The following is a 16,384-nucleotide window of genomic DNA, read 5'->3' as shown; positions in this document are numbered from 1 at the left end:
ACAGCAAAGAGTGAATGGATGCTAGTGTCAGGCTAGCACCATGGTATCATTAGCATAACGGTAACTGCCCCAAACCCCAACCTGATTAACAGCACACTGGCACGTCTGAAAGAAGTGTTCCTATAAAAGCGGCAGCCACATGCCCAAAGCTGTCACAAAAAGAGAAGAGGAGAAGAAAAAGAGAGAGAAAGATGGGAATACTGTCACTATTTCTGTACTACTCCATAAGCCTGAGGGCGGGTCAGCACCGTAGCTTTTTGTGATATGGAAGTGTGACAATTCCAGCCACCTGCCTTCAGACATTGAGAAAAAGAACTTCTGTCCTAATAGATAGGCGTTCTGAGGGGAGGGGGAAAAATGAGCAGAGTACCAAAATTACTTAGCTCAGTCACGGTGCGGGCAGAGCTGATGGGAGAGGAGTGCAGTGCCCCTCCAGCTCCTGCCCATTATGCGGTGAGAGGGGGATGAAGGATTACGCGCCATAAAAGTTTAATGAGCTCCAGGCCTGAATCCATAGCTGCCTAGCTGCCATAACACACAGCGCCTCCACCTGGAGCTCATTCCATCGTTTGAAGAACTAAACCAACCAAAAAACCTTCTGCTGATTAAAAGTGGATATGGATGTGAAAAGAAAACAACAAAAACAAACTAACAAACAACAGAGAGAAAGCCGTGTCCTCAGTGAAGCAGGACTGTAAAATCATGTCGGCTGTCCAGGGTTTGGAGAGTGCTTGCACAAATCAGCCTGGCCAAACTGGGTGCAGAAGAGCATCACTGCGAACAATGCATGTTTCGAGTCATGGCCTTTTAAAAGGATCAAGCAAGAGAACTACTTAATATTAACTGTCAGCAGAGAAATAATAAATACTGTCTGTAGGGAAACACGAAATACTGACCGTGATTAGAGAAGTACTTAATACTGACTGTCAGTAGAGAAGTACTTTATATTGACTGTTAGTTGCAGCTGACTGTCAAAAAATTGAATGCCAGTGAAAGTGGCTGCAAATGTGCTTAAGAGAACATGTGCTTCAGAGAAGAGCAGCTGACATTTCAATTCCCTCATAGCACAGAATAATAATTTAAAAAAAATCAATAAAAAAGCAAAAAAACAAACAAACAAAAAAAAAACCCAGGCAGCACAACTTTGTTTCATTTGAATGTATTTGTATGTTTCTATACACATAGCAAACAAAACATATCAGCGTTCCCATATTTTTAACTGGATTTCTGGATGAATTAGTTAAAAGCAGACTATTTCCACTATTTAGTCAGAGCAAATTATTGAAATATTACTAATAGTTATACTGTATACTTATAATGTTCTTTGATATATTTACCACTGGATCCAAGCTTTAGGGCTTTTCTACATCCACAAGGCCGTAATGGTGCCAATTTTGATCTTCAAAGGTGTAATCATGTGACTGACATTTTGTTCCCTTTGACATTACTGATAGTGTAATTTAACAGCATTACCCATGTGTGTTCTTCTGCAAACTGAAAAAAAAACAAAAAAAACCTGTACATTTACAGTTAATTGCTGTGCTCAGACATTATCAATAGGCTACACATGTATTGCTGTTTTGAGATGATCTTCACCTTGTCAGAGAAATCGTGTTTAACACAACGGAGCAGGACATCAGCTTGTTTAATCAAACAGACCTCAGGGAGTCCAGGATATTCATTCCGTCACAAATAGGAAAAAGAATAATATCAATTTACTCAATTTCAAAAGCGTATAGAGATGATTTGATAAACTAGATCCAAAAGATGAATACCTTTGAGAAGTTCACACAGTATGTGACATTAAAGATTGTGTGCGTTTGTACTTTAAGATGGATTAAGATTGCTAACAGAGTTGAAGAAAAACCCAGAGATTATAATACCTTTATTATGGAACTCTGTTTTGATAACAGTTAATGGGGCATAACATGATTGCCATCCTGGATGTTTTTGCGAATTTCACAATACTAATAACAGACTACCAAACTCAACACTTTTCTATTTGCCACGAAGGTCATTTTACACCAGAAGCTTTGGGCGAGACGGGCAGGTCGCAGCTACTCCGCGACGCTTGCTGTTTCCCGCAGAGACAAGAGGAATGGGGATGAGCATTACGGTAGCTTACTATCGTATTCTAGGTAGAAACTGCAGGTTTGCCGTCAACCGGCAAAAATAGAGGCCGAGTGTACTGTGTCGCTTGCCGCAGCCACTACCGCTGCGTTGCCGCGTTATTGATTAAAACGGGCGCGTATTGCTCACGGCGTGCCGTGGCGCGGTAATCCGCGTCTGGTATGAAATGTGCTTAAGGACTGTTTCTGAAGTATAAAAATGGAAAGGCAGGCACAAAAGAAGACTGAATTCATTTAACATTCCTATCATTTGCACTTTCAGAAGGCAGTCTATCTGCTCTGCCACCATAAAGAAAACATGTTGTAGTGCTTGTGTGTCTGAAACTAGCTAGCTTTGGGGCAGCTAATGTGTTTAATTGTTTAATTTACCGTGAGGCTCTCGTGGTTGATTTTACACCAAAGAAGCAAAACAACAAGGTTAAAAATCGAATCAGTAGGGCCAAAGAAGAAAGAGGTCAAAACGTGCCTCAATGCGACAATGAATGAACGAAGGAATGAATGAAGCAAGCGACCACGGAGAAAGGATCGCTCTGTACAGACCCCGCGAAACGTTAAAAATGACAGCAGCTACTGATACACAGCAATACCTTAGCTTGCGATGAGCATCTCTCAAGCCCAGGAAAAAACAACAGTGTAATTATTAATTCCATTGTCCATAGCATTAGTCATATGGAATAAGTAACGAGTAAAATTCCAGTATGAAACATTGCTCCACGTGAGTTAAGTTATAACGTCCCATTGCATGCTTTACACCGTAATCTGTAATGGCATCCTCTAACACAAGCGAAAATATCCATGCTCCGGTGATCAGAATATTGCCTCTTTACAGACGTTACAGAGTAATCAAGAACAGACATCCACAGCGAAATGAGAAATATGAAATTACAGACAACTAAGCAGTTGAGGACAAGCTATGACTATTAACATTACACAGTACTCGCGTCTAGTGCACATGCTAAAAAAAAAAAAAAATCACAATCCTTTGATAACATAGAATTACTTTTGGAGATGGATTTTTACCCACAGTTGAACCAAAAAACAAAAAAAAACCACCATGAAATTTTTTACCATATATATATATATATATATATATATATATATATATATATATATATATATATATATATATATATATATAAAATAAAATAGTAAAATAGCTTTTCATTTTCTTGGTGCTGGCTCTGAGGGAGACAAATATCATCAGTCTTCAGTCGTTCCTGTTAAATAATGAATTCCTCACAAATTAATTCTGCAGCTTTGAATGAATTCTGCACATTTCTTTCTCTGTACAGGCAGCTGAACCAAAGACAGAAGACCGGAGCCGGGACTGGAATGAAGCGTAGTGGAGATTTTTGGCTTCGGGGGCCGAGTTACTCTATGCCACAGACGGAGTGGCGGCGGACTCGCGTTGGCGCTGCCCATGGGCAAGCCATGCGGCCATGCCAAGCAGGGCACCAGTGGCCACCTCCAAGCTGTAGGAGAGGCAGGCCATGGCCAAGGACCAGCCGTAGGACACGTGCACGTGTGCCAGCAACTCCGCGCTCTCCAGCCGTCGCAGCTCATCCAGAGTCTGCTGCGAGTAGCTGACGTACACGCCCACTCCAGAGAGGGTGAAGAGGCCTGCGGAAACACACAGCACGTTTCCAACTGTGCTCAGCCAATGGTCTTTTTATTATTCAAACCAATTAATCACTTTCAGTGACTTGATAGAACGCTGTCATATAACCATTTCTCAGACCAACATTTTTAACTGGGCTAAAAATGAGACCTCCACCTCCACCCCTGGCTTGTTTTCTCTCCATCACTGCAATGTGAGCAGGCTTTGTTATAAAGCCAAGCTTCAAAGACAGATAGGTATAATAAAGCTCCACTGTGCTATTAAGGCTCTACTGGTTGCAGGTGCTGACTGCTCCTGCACCATCTAGAGCTCTGTGAATAGCCTTGACGTTTGACCTTCGTCAAAACCAATCAGTCTGAGCAACTTCAATCAGCAAAGGAATTAATAGTAATGTGAATTTTAAATCGCCCAACTGAGTCTAACATTTGGAAATATAATTCTAATTGTATTCACAATAAGTAAATTAACGAGACTGAAATTCATTTGAACATTACTTATATAAAATGACATTTCTTGGTCTGTTTTTGCTTTTAACTCCCACAGAAGAAATAAAAGAAGGTCCTAATAATAGCACAAAATCCTGCACTCCAGAAGGGCTAGAGCGCAGACACCTAGGTGGCAGGAAGTGACACGTACAGCGTTGTACATATCTGCATAATCAGCCCGGCGACAAAATCATCCAGATGCCATGACCTTTCAGTGGTATACACAGCAGGAGATGGTGCAGAAGGAGTAAAAGTCATTCAGCCTTTGCTAGTCGGTTAATGCCCAACTTGAGGCCAGTGTCCTTGTTCTCCACCAGTGCTCACCATGCAGCTGTTAAAATCCACTGAGTCAGCAACTGCATTTTCCACCGTTTTTTATGTATAAAGCTCAGCTAATTGCCTTGAAGAGGTCAGTTACGACAACCACCAGTTGATTGTGCTGATGAGGTGCATTGTAAATCACTAAAGCAAGTAGAAAGAGGAGGAGAGCGAGAGCCAAAGGAAGACCTTACTGAAAAACGGAGAGAGAGAGAACAAAGCAGATAGGTTGTTGAGGATGAGATGAGAGTCTCCCTAATAGGCCAATTGTGTGATTTCATTAAGATAGGATCAAAGGAATACAGCAGGCAGAAAAACACCAATCTACTGTAAACAAAAGCGGCAATATTTCGTGAGCTTATCGCCCCCTTCGTCCATATATCAAATAATAAAATAAGACTCCTTTCCCTCCTCCTTACAAAAACCTCAGTCTCTGCCTCAATCCCAAATTGGGAACATCTTTTAGAAATATAGGAACAACATGTAAACACACAGCAATTAGAAATACACTTATCAACAAATATCTAAATAGTCAAAGCATCCATTACATTGAGACTGGTATGTGCTTCGATCAAGCCCCTACATCTTATTGGGCAAACAGATGGCAAGAGAATTGTTTCATGCAATAATGTATAGTGGCCTTGAAGAAATAACTTCTGGGGAAGGAGCTCCAGATTACCTGCAGACTGACTGGTGGTGGAGTGTCTAAGGTCCCACTTTAAGATTATAAGATGCATGTAGTGAATTGCATGCATTAAAAACCAGTCACGGATTAGGAAACAGATGGTGATGGAGGTTCTGCTACCCTCCTCTAATTGTATGAAGACAATTAGTAATTTATTAACATCAGAAATGGTTTGGTTATCAAGGGAAATTGTATGATAGAGGAAGTCTGGTGTGCACATAAAGAGACTCTCCAGCTCATTTGTTTTAAATCCCCCCACATGGAAGGAGGAGGACCAGCAATTACTCCATGTAAAATGGTAGAGAGTTTTCAATTGATGTAGCTAACACTCTAAAAATCCCATATTATTCTGGTCTTCATAAAGACCTTTGGACTTCTTTAGCCACTGGTAATTGGAAGACATGAATGTATGGTTTTAGAAACCAGTGCCCCCAGAAGAACACCATGCTGGGGACTCTCATCTCCACGGTTGAAGTCCAGATAGAATGAAATGAAGAGTGGTGGCCTGCAGTGACCCCCCAGCACTTTAGCCTCTAGCAGTCTGGCTACCTCTCACTCCCGTAATGATCACAATCAAGCCGTCCTTCAACAGACAGTCTGTTCTTTTGCCAGTAGGGCCGCAGCATCAGCAGTATCTCTGCCTCGGACTTCGGGAAGGCTCTCAGAACTGCACCGCACACCACCACCCCTCCCTTAAGACAGGAGTACTTTCAATTAGTAAGTTAATGAAAACATTACGTATCACTGTCGAACAGATTTCCATCTAAATGGGAACTAAAAGCAGGCTGGTTAGCTGGAAGATGTGCAAAGCGAGCTGCCATTAGGAGACATGTGTCTGCACTTTCCCAGACACCTTCCATCCATCTGCCCATAATCTTGGATACAATAAGTAAATGTTACCTCCATCGACACTGCAGATTTGCAGTCAAATATAACAGGACGTGTACAGGTGTGTAATTTACACTCAACACACAATGCATTTGTAAACCCATGGCTTGTGTCCTACATCGCCTGACCTCTTTATCACAAGTGCATTCTGATATTCCCCATCTGTTGTCATTCACAGTTCATCGGCTGCCCTTTATCCCGATCACCACTGGTCAGTTTCTAACTACAGGACCAGTGCTTACTGCATATGAATTAGGTGGCAGACCTTTCTCAACACAGTACTTAAACTGAAACAGTGGTGACATGTTGGTAGGTGCTGAGCAGGTAAAGGTTCATTAGTGTTGGCTTTCAGGAATGGTAGTGTCATTTCTGGGATGACACTGGTCGACCATTGAAAAATATTCAGCCGACAGCCACCCCATGGTCAATAACTGACCATCGATGAAGGGATAGGACATGATGGCGCACAAATTCTACATGAAAAATTCACAGGAAAATGACATGTTTTAACCCTTTTCTTTGTCAGTGCCCAGCCATCAGCAGTTATTGAAGAGTTAAAAGATGGGTAATGCAAAGTGTGTGGGGGAACAGGTGGACCTTAGACTACAAATGTACACCCACAAGATCTCTCTCATAAAGTGGCTTGTGTGTGTATATTCATTATTGTTTACTTTACATACTTCAGTCTAATGCATCAGTACACCAGTATAAATATTTAAGATGCACACCCAGAAGGTTTAAACACTGGAACTGTATGAAAATATTTGCAAGCCTGTATGATATAATACTTTTATTTGGTGTGTAAAGAAAAAGGCTCCATCATTTAATTTAATCAGTTGGTTGGAGGGTTTTACAAGCATTCCACTTACTAGTTAAATAACTCCATTAGAAATACATTAGTACTGACATGACAGCTGACAATATACATGAAGCCCATGCACATAGACAATATCACAAGTCATACAAGTCATCAAATGACAGTTTCAACTGCAGAAGTAGGTGGGCTGGGCAGTCACTCCAATCAGCCTTTTAAACAAACTGACTAAATAATGGCACACCTCCTTATAACGAACACTACTGACAAGCAATTTCTTCCCATAATTATTTTTTTTTAATCATTCTTTATTAAAATAAACCAAACAAATAAATGTGCCAATAAATGTGGCTAAATCCCCCATAATGTACGAGTGCAGGGGCAAACCAATCATGTTTATTACGACAAATGTACCCTGGGGCACGAGCACCTTTTCCCAGCTGTTATATTTTATGGATGTCCTTGATCTGCAGATTAACAGCAAGTGCCTCCCTTCCAGTGCTGCTGGGCAGTGCATCTCTTGGCTGAAGCCCTGCCTCTGCTGTGCATCATGCCACCATGCTTATTTCCTATTGAACCTGCCAATCACAAGTTGTGCTTGCATGGGCATTAAGATGCAACGACAGGCAGCTATGCCCTTGCATACTATTGATTAATTCTAATAGAAGTGTGGTTTAGGATACTTATTAACTCTATAAGCATCATATACACTATAAAGGGCAAACTTATAAACTCTATAAGTAGCCAGTATAGGGTGCAACTGATCTCTGTAACAGGGTTTTCAACCAGTGACAAATCAGTTGCTGGAAGTTGAAACATGAGTAATCTTCAAATATAAACAAAAACACGCTTAGGTGTTTATGCTACAGAGCTGCAGCACATTGAGCATAGAATGCCTAAATGTTTGTGTATGATGCATGTATGATAACGCATGTATATGATGTAATAATTTGTGTATGCTGTATTTGGCTACAATACAAAATAAGTAATGCAGAGCCAACATTACATATTCACAAAAAAGAAAATGGTGCATTTCACACAATACCTTTGCATATGTAGCTATTTACTTTATTTCACTAAAGCAATGATTGAAGATCTTCGCTCAAATATTTAATTGTGTTCAGACTGCTTGAAAGGAATTATAATTTGAGTCAGAGCCATCACTCAAACAAACCACAGGAAACAAGAAGAGACAAAGAATTGACATCACTCATTAAATAAGCATCACATCACAAAGTTCAGCTCAGGGGTCATGTAAGGAACTTCACAGAAAAACCTTATGCCTTTCATAGGTTGACAAATATAAAAGAAAAGTATTGCTTGTTCTGAGATGCTTGATATATCCTGGCCAGATTCTGCATTCAGTGTCATCTGACAACATGCTTTGAATGGGAAGAGTTTCAGAGTAAACACCACATCTAGGATCAAACACAGCACTGCACATGCCAGCACTGGAACACCAAGCATTGCACAGTTGACACTGTCCATGCTCCAACACTCAAATGAGATTCCAGTTCTGCATGAGGGCCATATAGCTGAGACGTCACTTGCATGCGTTTTTGAACCTTAATCTCTCTCTCTCTCTCTCTCTCTCTCTCTGACTAGTTTAGTTTCAGTTCCACCTATCTGTTTCTATTTAAAATCAGTTGTATTTTATATTTTTCTTTTATTTGTAAAGCCAGCTGCATGCAAAATGTACTATATAAGCCTCCCACGCATTGCCTTGCCTTTCCAACCAAATAATTAGAAATTGGTAGCATGTAGACTGTATAATTGTATGGTACCACATCACAGTGAGTTAGCCATATTCTAGCCCTCATTAATGGTCGGAATTTCTGACCACAGGAACAATGTTGGGTCGATATTTGTAGGTGGTGAAGCAATCTGGGCTCAGCAGTGACGCTGATGTAATGTCTCCAGCAACAATTTTGTGCCTGACACATTCAACACCCACTACACCCACTACCATGGCAACACCCACTACCATGTCAGTGTCACTGCTGTGCTGAAAATGTTTTGCCCTATTCAAATAATATATGGGCAACAGTGGTCCTGTGGTCAGAGCGTTTGTAGATGTGGTTAAAACAAGCAAAAAAAAAACCCCCAAAAAAACCAACAAAAAACTATGACATCAAATGGACCTACATATGATTAAAATGTACCCATGAGGATTAAGAGGTGAGTCAGTGCGTTTGTGAGTAAGTGTTTCTAAGAGCAGCTGGTCAATATACTTTAGCCTTTCTCTAGAGAAGTTCATACCCTCAGCACCTTTAGACGATGGAACATTTTTGGAAGTATGTGATTTTATTCAGCATGCTCATTATTATTATCTGAAAAAAAAAAACCCTCATACCTAGCATTTCCTATTTTATAGATGTAGCACTAAGAGTCTAATTTCACGTTCTATATATATTAAAATTAAGCGATAATTTGTTGCATCTGCTTCCTGACCTTGAATTAAATCTTTCTAGCCCATCTTCTGCATTCTTAGCTATCTATGGTGCCATTGTGTTGCGCGAGTTCCAGTAAACAAGTGTTGATAAACCCAGGGATACTTACTGCAGATGAGGAAGTAGGTAGCCACGGCAGTGAGGATGCAGTAGCTGTGAGACAGAGAGCCCACAAGGCCAAAGATACCCCCAAACACCAGCAATACAAGGCTGATGGGTAGTATGATCACGATGACCCGGTGCAGGTCTGCAGAGGGAGACAAAACAACAGGGATGCTTTTTGTTACACTTAAAAAGAACAAAAATACAGACTAAAAGGCTACACTGTTAGACGCGGATTCCGTTTTGCAAAACTAGAACGAAAGAGGCCGTGGGCTCACAGCGCCGGCTACTGGGCCTATTCATCCCAGCAGCTACAAGGAGCCGGTGTGTGTGGCGACGCTGCGAGCATCTCTCATGTGGGCTAAACCGGCATGCTCCGTTCACAGGATTAATTTCACCCCGTCTCTCATTAACGCTAATGGAGGGAGGGGTGTTGGCTACTCACTTAAAAAGTGCTGCACCTGCTCAGAGTGCTCTGAGAGATCCATATAGAAGGAGAGATCATGGTAGTTGCCATTCTTTTCTGTGACAAGAAAATCAGAGAAAGCGGCAGACAATTCATTAGTTTCAGCGTGATAAGCCACTTCTCTTCAAGTGTCTATACGGACTGAAGTCTGTATAATGCGCAAAATGACAAACAGCGCAAAAAAGCAAGTCATGCTTGTGACAAAAAATAACCTTTTACTGGTGCAAAGCATAAAAAAAATCCATACACTAAAGGCCGAAGCTACAATTAATGTTCAACAATTTTACCTAATTGCATTTTCAGTGTAGGGTAACCCTTAACACAGAAACAAGAGCACTGTAATTAGTTATCACTGCCTGCATGTACACAGGTCAGAATATTATACCACTGAAGCGCATCATCACTGAGATTCGGTGCTTAAACAGAAGAAATTACAGCCTTGTTCATCCGACATGTGCGCTTCGGGTTAACACTAATTTTGAAGTAAGGCACATATTACTGCAATCACCCGGCTGCAGGCTATGTGAAATGGGTAAATAAAAGCAAGTCAATGGTTGGGGTTCTCGTAGTTCACATTTCAGAAGAGAAAAACTGTTTTTCGCAGTACGCATCTGAAATTCAGGGGGAAACAGGAATATTACACGAGGGAACAGTGTGTCCGCTGCAAACCAGGTACACGGGAATTATACTACGGCTAGTCAACCTGCATTAGAAATACAGACTACAGCACTGCAAAACCCGCATCAGTTTCATATAGGATAGGTGAAGTGCAAAAGTTCTTAACAGACCACATAACACTTTACCTTCATAAATCCTCCACAATCCTGAGTGAGAACTCGTGAATTCCCAAGTTGAGTTGAACACTTCGTCCACATCTATGATGTACCAATATTCGCTCCCAATTGCTACAGCAAGGCAGGTGAAACTGAGCAATCCAAAGATCCCAGCGGCAATCACCAGTGTTCCGAAGTTCATTTTGGTTCAGAAGGTTCACCACGCTTTTCAGTTCTTTATTGCTCGGTGCGACTGAGCGCTGTGGCTGTAATACTCCTGCCCACATTGGTCCTTTAGCCCTTCGTGTCCGGGCGGGAGTGTTCTGAAGTGCTTCATACCGCAGAGCGCCACCGTCGCAGCTTTCTTCAGCGCAACGCTGAAAGCGGGCGGATTCGCATTCACGCGCAACTACACATACAATACAAACCCGGTGAAAAAGAAATTCCCCTCTTAACTCGGCTTCCAATACACATTTAAATATTTTTATATCCTCCCCTGAAGAAAACGTGTCACCACGTTAAAAGACGTATCAATAAGTTAACATGTGGCAAAACGTATTGCTGGATACAGTAAATTCTAGCCTTCGGCCCATAAGTACTGTTTGATGGCTCATTTCAAACCAATTCGCTGGAGTGGTAGAGCGTGTTAAATGTGCGAGTATTACACAAACACCGCATAAAAAAACACGAGACGCTATTTAACGAGATAAAATAAAGCGCTAGACGTGCTGAATGGGAAAAAAAAGCATTTAAAAAGACACACAAAAGTTGGCCTGTGAGGATAATAACCATGTTCATTTTGCCGGAAGCCTAAAAGTAATTTTGTTTTCCATTGTGGAAATAATTTGCTTCATTATACATTACAAGGCCGAACAGGGATTGCAACCCCACAAAACAGCTCACTCAACAAAATCATGCTTAAAGGTTTATTGCAGAAATAAGTGACAAAAACCCATTAACATCAGACATAACAAGAAGAAACACATTTGTGCACTGAGCTAAACACTAATCCCAAGATCTGGAAAAGTCGAACACGGTGCACATCTGCTTAAGTGCTAGCACGAGATCACAGTGAATCCCTCTAAAAGCATCTCCAGTAAAATACCTCACCTCAGAAACAGCAGCACCTACTGCTACAGCAACCATAAAAGGGGGAAAAAACACCACCACGTGGAAATGCAAAAATACCAAGTCTGGAGCAAAAACAAAAATGTGATGAGTCACAATGCCTTACGTGTAGTGTTGTGCACTGCAATCCAGGTAAACAGACTAGTACTTCGAGACCACTGTGCTTTTAATAGCTTTCTTATTAGAACCGACACATGGATCTCAACCCCATTAGCCACAGTGCTCTACGGTGACGTGCGAACTCGCCGATCTCGAAGAAAACTCCTACGACAAAAGGGTGGAGTTTGTGTTCAGCGAGTGCACGCTAGCGAATAGGCGCTGTCGAGAAACACATGAGAATTCATCAAAACTGGGCTCATGCAAGATCATTTCGTTTCCCAGATAATTAGAAATCTCAGCCTACACTACTGGAGTAACTGAGGCACAGCTTTGGACTGTAAGACATGGGTGAGACACATGGACTAGCAAAGAGAAACACACAAAGTCAAATTTATCCCTCCATGGATATTTTGATAATATCACCTCTTCGGGACCTGGAAGCTTCTTCAAATCTTTCAATGGTCTGGTTGCAAACCTTTTTCTGAAAAAGGAGGAAAAGAAAAAGGCATCTAAGGTTGATAAAGTCAAAAGGAAAAAAGCCCAAAACAAAAACATCGATAATACATCAGTAATGAAGCAAAGAGGCAGAGAAGAAACACACAGAAATGCACCAAGAAAAATGTCAGTATACACCCGGAAGAACAACCTTCAAAAACAACTCCTGGGAATTAAAATTCTTGACTAGCTGACCACAACCAGGTGGTGTCTTAGGTAAAAAATAACCAAGCACATATTTTTAAGAACCCAAAACATAAATCGAATGAAATCCAATTTCAGCTCACAATGCGAAGGAGAGAGAGAGTGTGTGTATGTAAGTGATGGAGCAGACATGCGCAAGAGCAGTTGTAAAAGGTACTTTAAAATCCAGTTTAAACTGAATGAAGCTGCTGGAGCACCATTAGACACTGATAATGTAGGAGCCATTACTTTCCTCATCATGTTCTCGGCAGCACCGTGCCCTGCAACTCATGATTCCAGCAGATTCCAGCAGCCTTGAACTACCAACTACATCTTTAGCTCAGTAATGTCTTATTCTTTAAAATGCATCAAGTAAAATCATCTAGTGACTCATGATGGCTTAAATCTAAAAGAGGCAAAAGTGCAGTCAGATGAAGCCATCTGGAGTTTAGTTCAAGACAACAAATGCCCTTCAGAACCTGATGGCAGCATTAAATGGGCCACTGGACATTCAATTGTCTTGAAGAAAGTAACTGACTTGTAAGCCCATTTAAAATGTGGTGTCTGGTGTTTAGAAGTTTACATGGAATATGTAAGTGGCACAGTTGTGGCCCAGTGTTCCAGAGCCAGATTAAGTCTAAACAATAAAACAAACAACAAATGAATTAACAAATGAATAAATAAATAAAAACACAACACACCACATCTTCCAATGGTGAATTACCACTGATACCGAAATTTAGTCAAAGACAAGGCTTAATACAGGTTTAGGAAAGTACAAAATAGATGTGAGCATTCACAATATAAAGGTTCCAGGCATTATAATTAAATGCAAAGGCACAACAAAATAAACAAAATCTACACATTGCGGGTCTCACTGTGGTCAAAGGTTCTCAAATCTGTGCATTTTAGTGGCTTCCCCTTCAGATCATGATGTCTCTTCTCAAAACATATTGTTCAGTTAACAGAACCTGACCTGAGCGTAATGCTAAATTAAAAAGTTTTCTGATATAGCCCTACTTCCTTTCAGTTCCCCAAGGTCTCCTTTTCTAATCACAACATCCAAAATCATGAACAACTATAAATCTGCCCAGCATCTTAATAATAACTCAATGAAAAGGAATTTAACTGCTTAAGTACCAGCAGGGTGCAAGACCCTGCTTACAACATACCTTATAGTTTCTACGTGAAACAATACAATACACATAAATAGTATTGCATCTGTTCTATGGTTAGACAACCTGTTACACTACTGAATTTTACTGGCATGGTAGTAGCAAGTATTTTGGGAGATATTAAGAGGGACAGCTAGGCCTATTGCTACCAGGGTATACCTTCATATCTTCAGTTGTTTATAATGCACTGAGGAATTCAAAAACCTCAAAGAAAAAAAATTGATTGCTTTACATCTCTTGCATTAGAGAGGAATAAACATTTTGTGGCTGGGTTGGGTAATAATATTTAAGATAATTCTGCTCTGCTGCAGACTCTCTCCAAGAGGTGTTAAGTCAGCATCTCCCCTTCGCAAATACAGATTTATTGGTGCATATTCATGTCAAATTTATACCTCTGGAAAAAAAAGGCATTTACACCAGAAGAACTACTCTAAAACAAGTTTGGTCAAACACACACACTTCTCCCCATTTGATGAAAGGGACTCACGTTCCCCTGTAATTTTAAGTGTGATCCTAACTTATATCATTAACTTGTATATCATCAGGAACCTTCATATCCTACAGCCTGCTCTAACTTAAATGTGATTTTACACCATCAGATCACTTTCTTTCAATCCATTTACTTTATAGCTGAACCAGAGAGGCTGCAACATTTTTAACAGTCAATTCTGACAATAAGTTGTAATTCACCACTTCTGAAGTCATCTGACTGACCTGTACACCCTCCACAGTACACGAACATCTGCGTTATATATAAAATGCCATAATACTGCAATATAGTATCTCTTGGTAGGCCCATGAGCTTTCACATGTGCACTATATTTATCAGAGTAAGGCACTGCTAGTTGTGCTAGATAGTGGGTTGAAGCTGATGCTTTGAACTTTCCTTAAGGGTAACATTCGCCACAAACAAATCCCAAAACAACAACAAAAAAAAACTGAATTTGGATTCAACAGTTTTATACATTGTGCTAATGTTTTAGGTTACTCACAAGGTGAAATTTCTGCCTCTCCTTCTGTAGTCGGAGAATCTCTTCAACTGTGAGATCTTCCACGGCTTTCTTGAGCAGAATGAAATGACAAGTTGAAGAGTGAGCCTTGTGCTCCTTCCTGTAGGAATAACATGTAACATTGAAAATACCCTATTTTTATTGCCTGTCACTAAGCCACGAGGTCTAACGTTGCTGATATTTACAGTTATTCATCAAGCAACTTACACGGGATCATCTTGAGGCTCCCAGCCCTCCAGTTCTTTGTAGCAGAAAAAGCACTGGGCCACATCTGGACTGTTCTCAGTGGGAACATGGATAAAACCAGCTTTGGCCATCTGGAAGTTTATGTGTATGATGGAAACCGTTTTGTCAACAATCATAGCTAGATAGCTACTTGCATCAGGATCTAGCTGGCTAGATAGCTTAGTTAACTAAGCTAACTAGTTAGCTCTCCACTACCGAAAATAGCAGCACGTAAGACAGACGTCTACAATTGAAGCATAAGATAGCCGTATTTCTAAATAGCTAGACAGCTACTGCACTAAAACAAAGCGTAACCGATGCAAAAACTCCAAATTTGTGGCCAAGAATAAAATATTAGCTATCTGTAGTTAGCCATACTAGCTAGGTTAAAGTACTCTACGTAGATAGCTGGCTATTGGTAAGCCACTCACATTTTCGGACGTGCAGGCACAATCTTCATGAAACGGCCAACCCGAATAAGTGGCCAGTCTGTTCTTGTAAAAGAACATTTTTAAATTATCTTCATTCACGAACTCCATATTGCAAAGAAAAAACGTTGTTCAAAGAAGCTAGTTTATATACTCCGTATCCGCAATGAACAAAGCAAAAATGTAAGTAGCCTTAGTGGCAGATAAGTTTAACAATGCAGGAAAGCTACCTAGTGTTAGATAGCTAACCGTTTGAATTTGGTCTACGGGACCGACGTTTTCGTTCATTGGCAGATGACTTACACGTCATCACGTAAAACCGCGTTTGAGTTTTGGCGGATAAAATTGCATGGAACACTACAAGCTGTCAAACCGAGATGTTAGGACATTAAGACAATAATATGAAAATATAGTCACAATATTTTTTTCCTAGTGTTTTATTAAGGTTTTCGGAACAATTACATTCATATAAATGATAAAAGCGTTCGGAATTAAAAGGAAATATGAAAATTTAAATCACTCTAACTATATATATATATATATATATATATATATATATATATATATATATATATATATATATATATATATATATATATATATATTTAACATAGTAGTTACTGATTCAACCAAATGAAAAGAAAGGTACTAAAATCTAAAATATTAGAAACCAAAAACGCTAGTGAATAGAACAATCAAGTGAGAAAATCAACAAGCAAAAATGCTAAATATGCTAAAACAACACCTAAGAACAAGTATAATATCATGAATTATTATACTTTTTCTCCCAGTTTCATGTAGTTTTAGCACATTGAGCCACCGTAGTACTGCTCAGCATGGCCATGAAAACAGTCCCACAGAGGACAACCACACAGAGGACACCCACACAGAGGACAACCACACAGAGGACACC

At 40.3% G+C, this 16,384-nt stretch overlaps 2 protein-coding genes across 8 annotated transcripts; both read right to left on the bottom strand.

The window, feature by feature from the left end:
* Positions 1–3,298: 3,298 nt before the first annotated feature.
* Positions 3,299–11,034, bottom strand: LOC113571415 (transmembrane protein 235). 2 transcript variants are annotated; one of them, XM_035530986.1, is made up of 4 exons: positions 10,759–11,034; positions 9,935–10,012; positions 9,497–9,634; positions 3,299–3,749 (listed from the first exon to the last, which is right to left on the bottom strand). In XM_035530986.1, exons 1-4 carry the CDS (start codon positions 10,928–10,930, stop codon positions 3,505–3,507), a joined length of 633 nt encoding a protein of 210 aa, XP_035386879.1. In that variant the 5' UTR covers positions 10,931–11,034; the 3' UTR covers positions 3,299–3,504. The 2 variants fall into 2 exon arrangements, with proteins under 2 accessions (XP_035386879.1, XP_035386880.1); XM_035530987.1 differs by lacking the exon at positions 9,935–10,012.
* Positions 11,035–11,640: 606 nt separating this feature from the next.
* On the bottom strand, positions 11,641–15,715 carry LOC113571426 (baculoviral IAP repeat-containing protein 5-like). Of its 6 annotated transcripts, none has more exons than XM_027000351.2 (5): positions 15,475–15,715; positions 15,026–15,135; positions 14,801–14,918; positions 12,379–12,436; positions 11,641–12,120 (listed from the first exon to the last, which is right to left on the bottom strand). In XM_027000351.2, the coding sequence occupies exons 1-5, from the start codon at positions 15,580–15,582 to the stop codon at positions 12,038–12,040; spliced, it is 477 nt and encodes a 158-aa protein (XP_026856152.1). In that variant the 5' UTR covers positions 15,583–15,715; the 3' UTR covers positions 11,641–12,037. The 6 variants fall into 6 exon arrangements, with proteins under 6 accessions (XP_026856152.1, XP_026856157.2, XP_026856156.2 ...); XM_027000356.2 differs by having other exon boundaries at positions 14,801–14,869; XM_027000355.2 differs by having other exon boundaries at positions 12,034–12,174; positions 14,801–14,869.
* Between the last annotated feature and the right edge of the window lie 669 nt (positions 15,716–16,384).

Source organism: Electrophorus electricus, chromosome 1, assembly GCF_013358815.1.
Source record: "Electrophorus electricus isolate fEleEle1 chromosome 1, fEleEle1.pri, whole genome shotgun sequence".
In the NCBI taxonomy this organism is placed as follows: domain Eukaryota; kingdom Metazoa; phylum Chordata; class Actinopteri; order Gymnotiformes; family Gymnotidae; genus Electrophorus; species Electrophorus electricus.
This window is presented reverse-complemented; position numbering and strand designations above follow the sequence as displayed.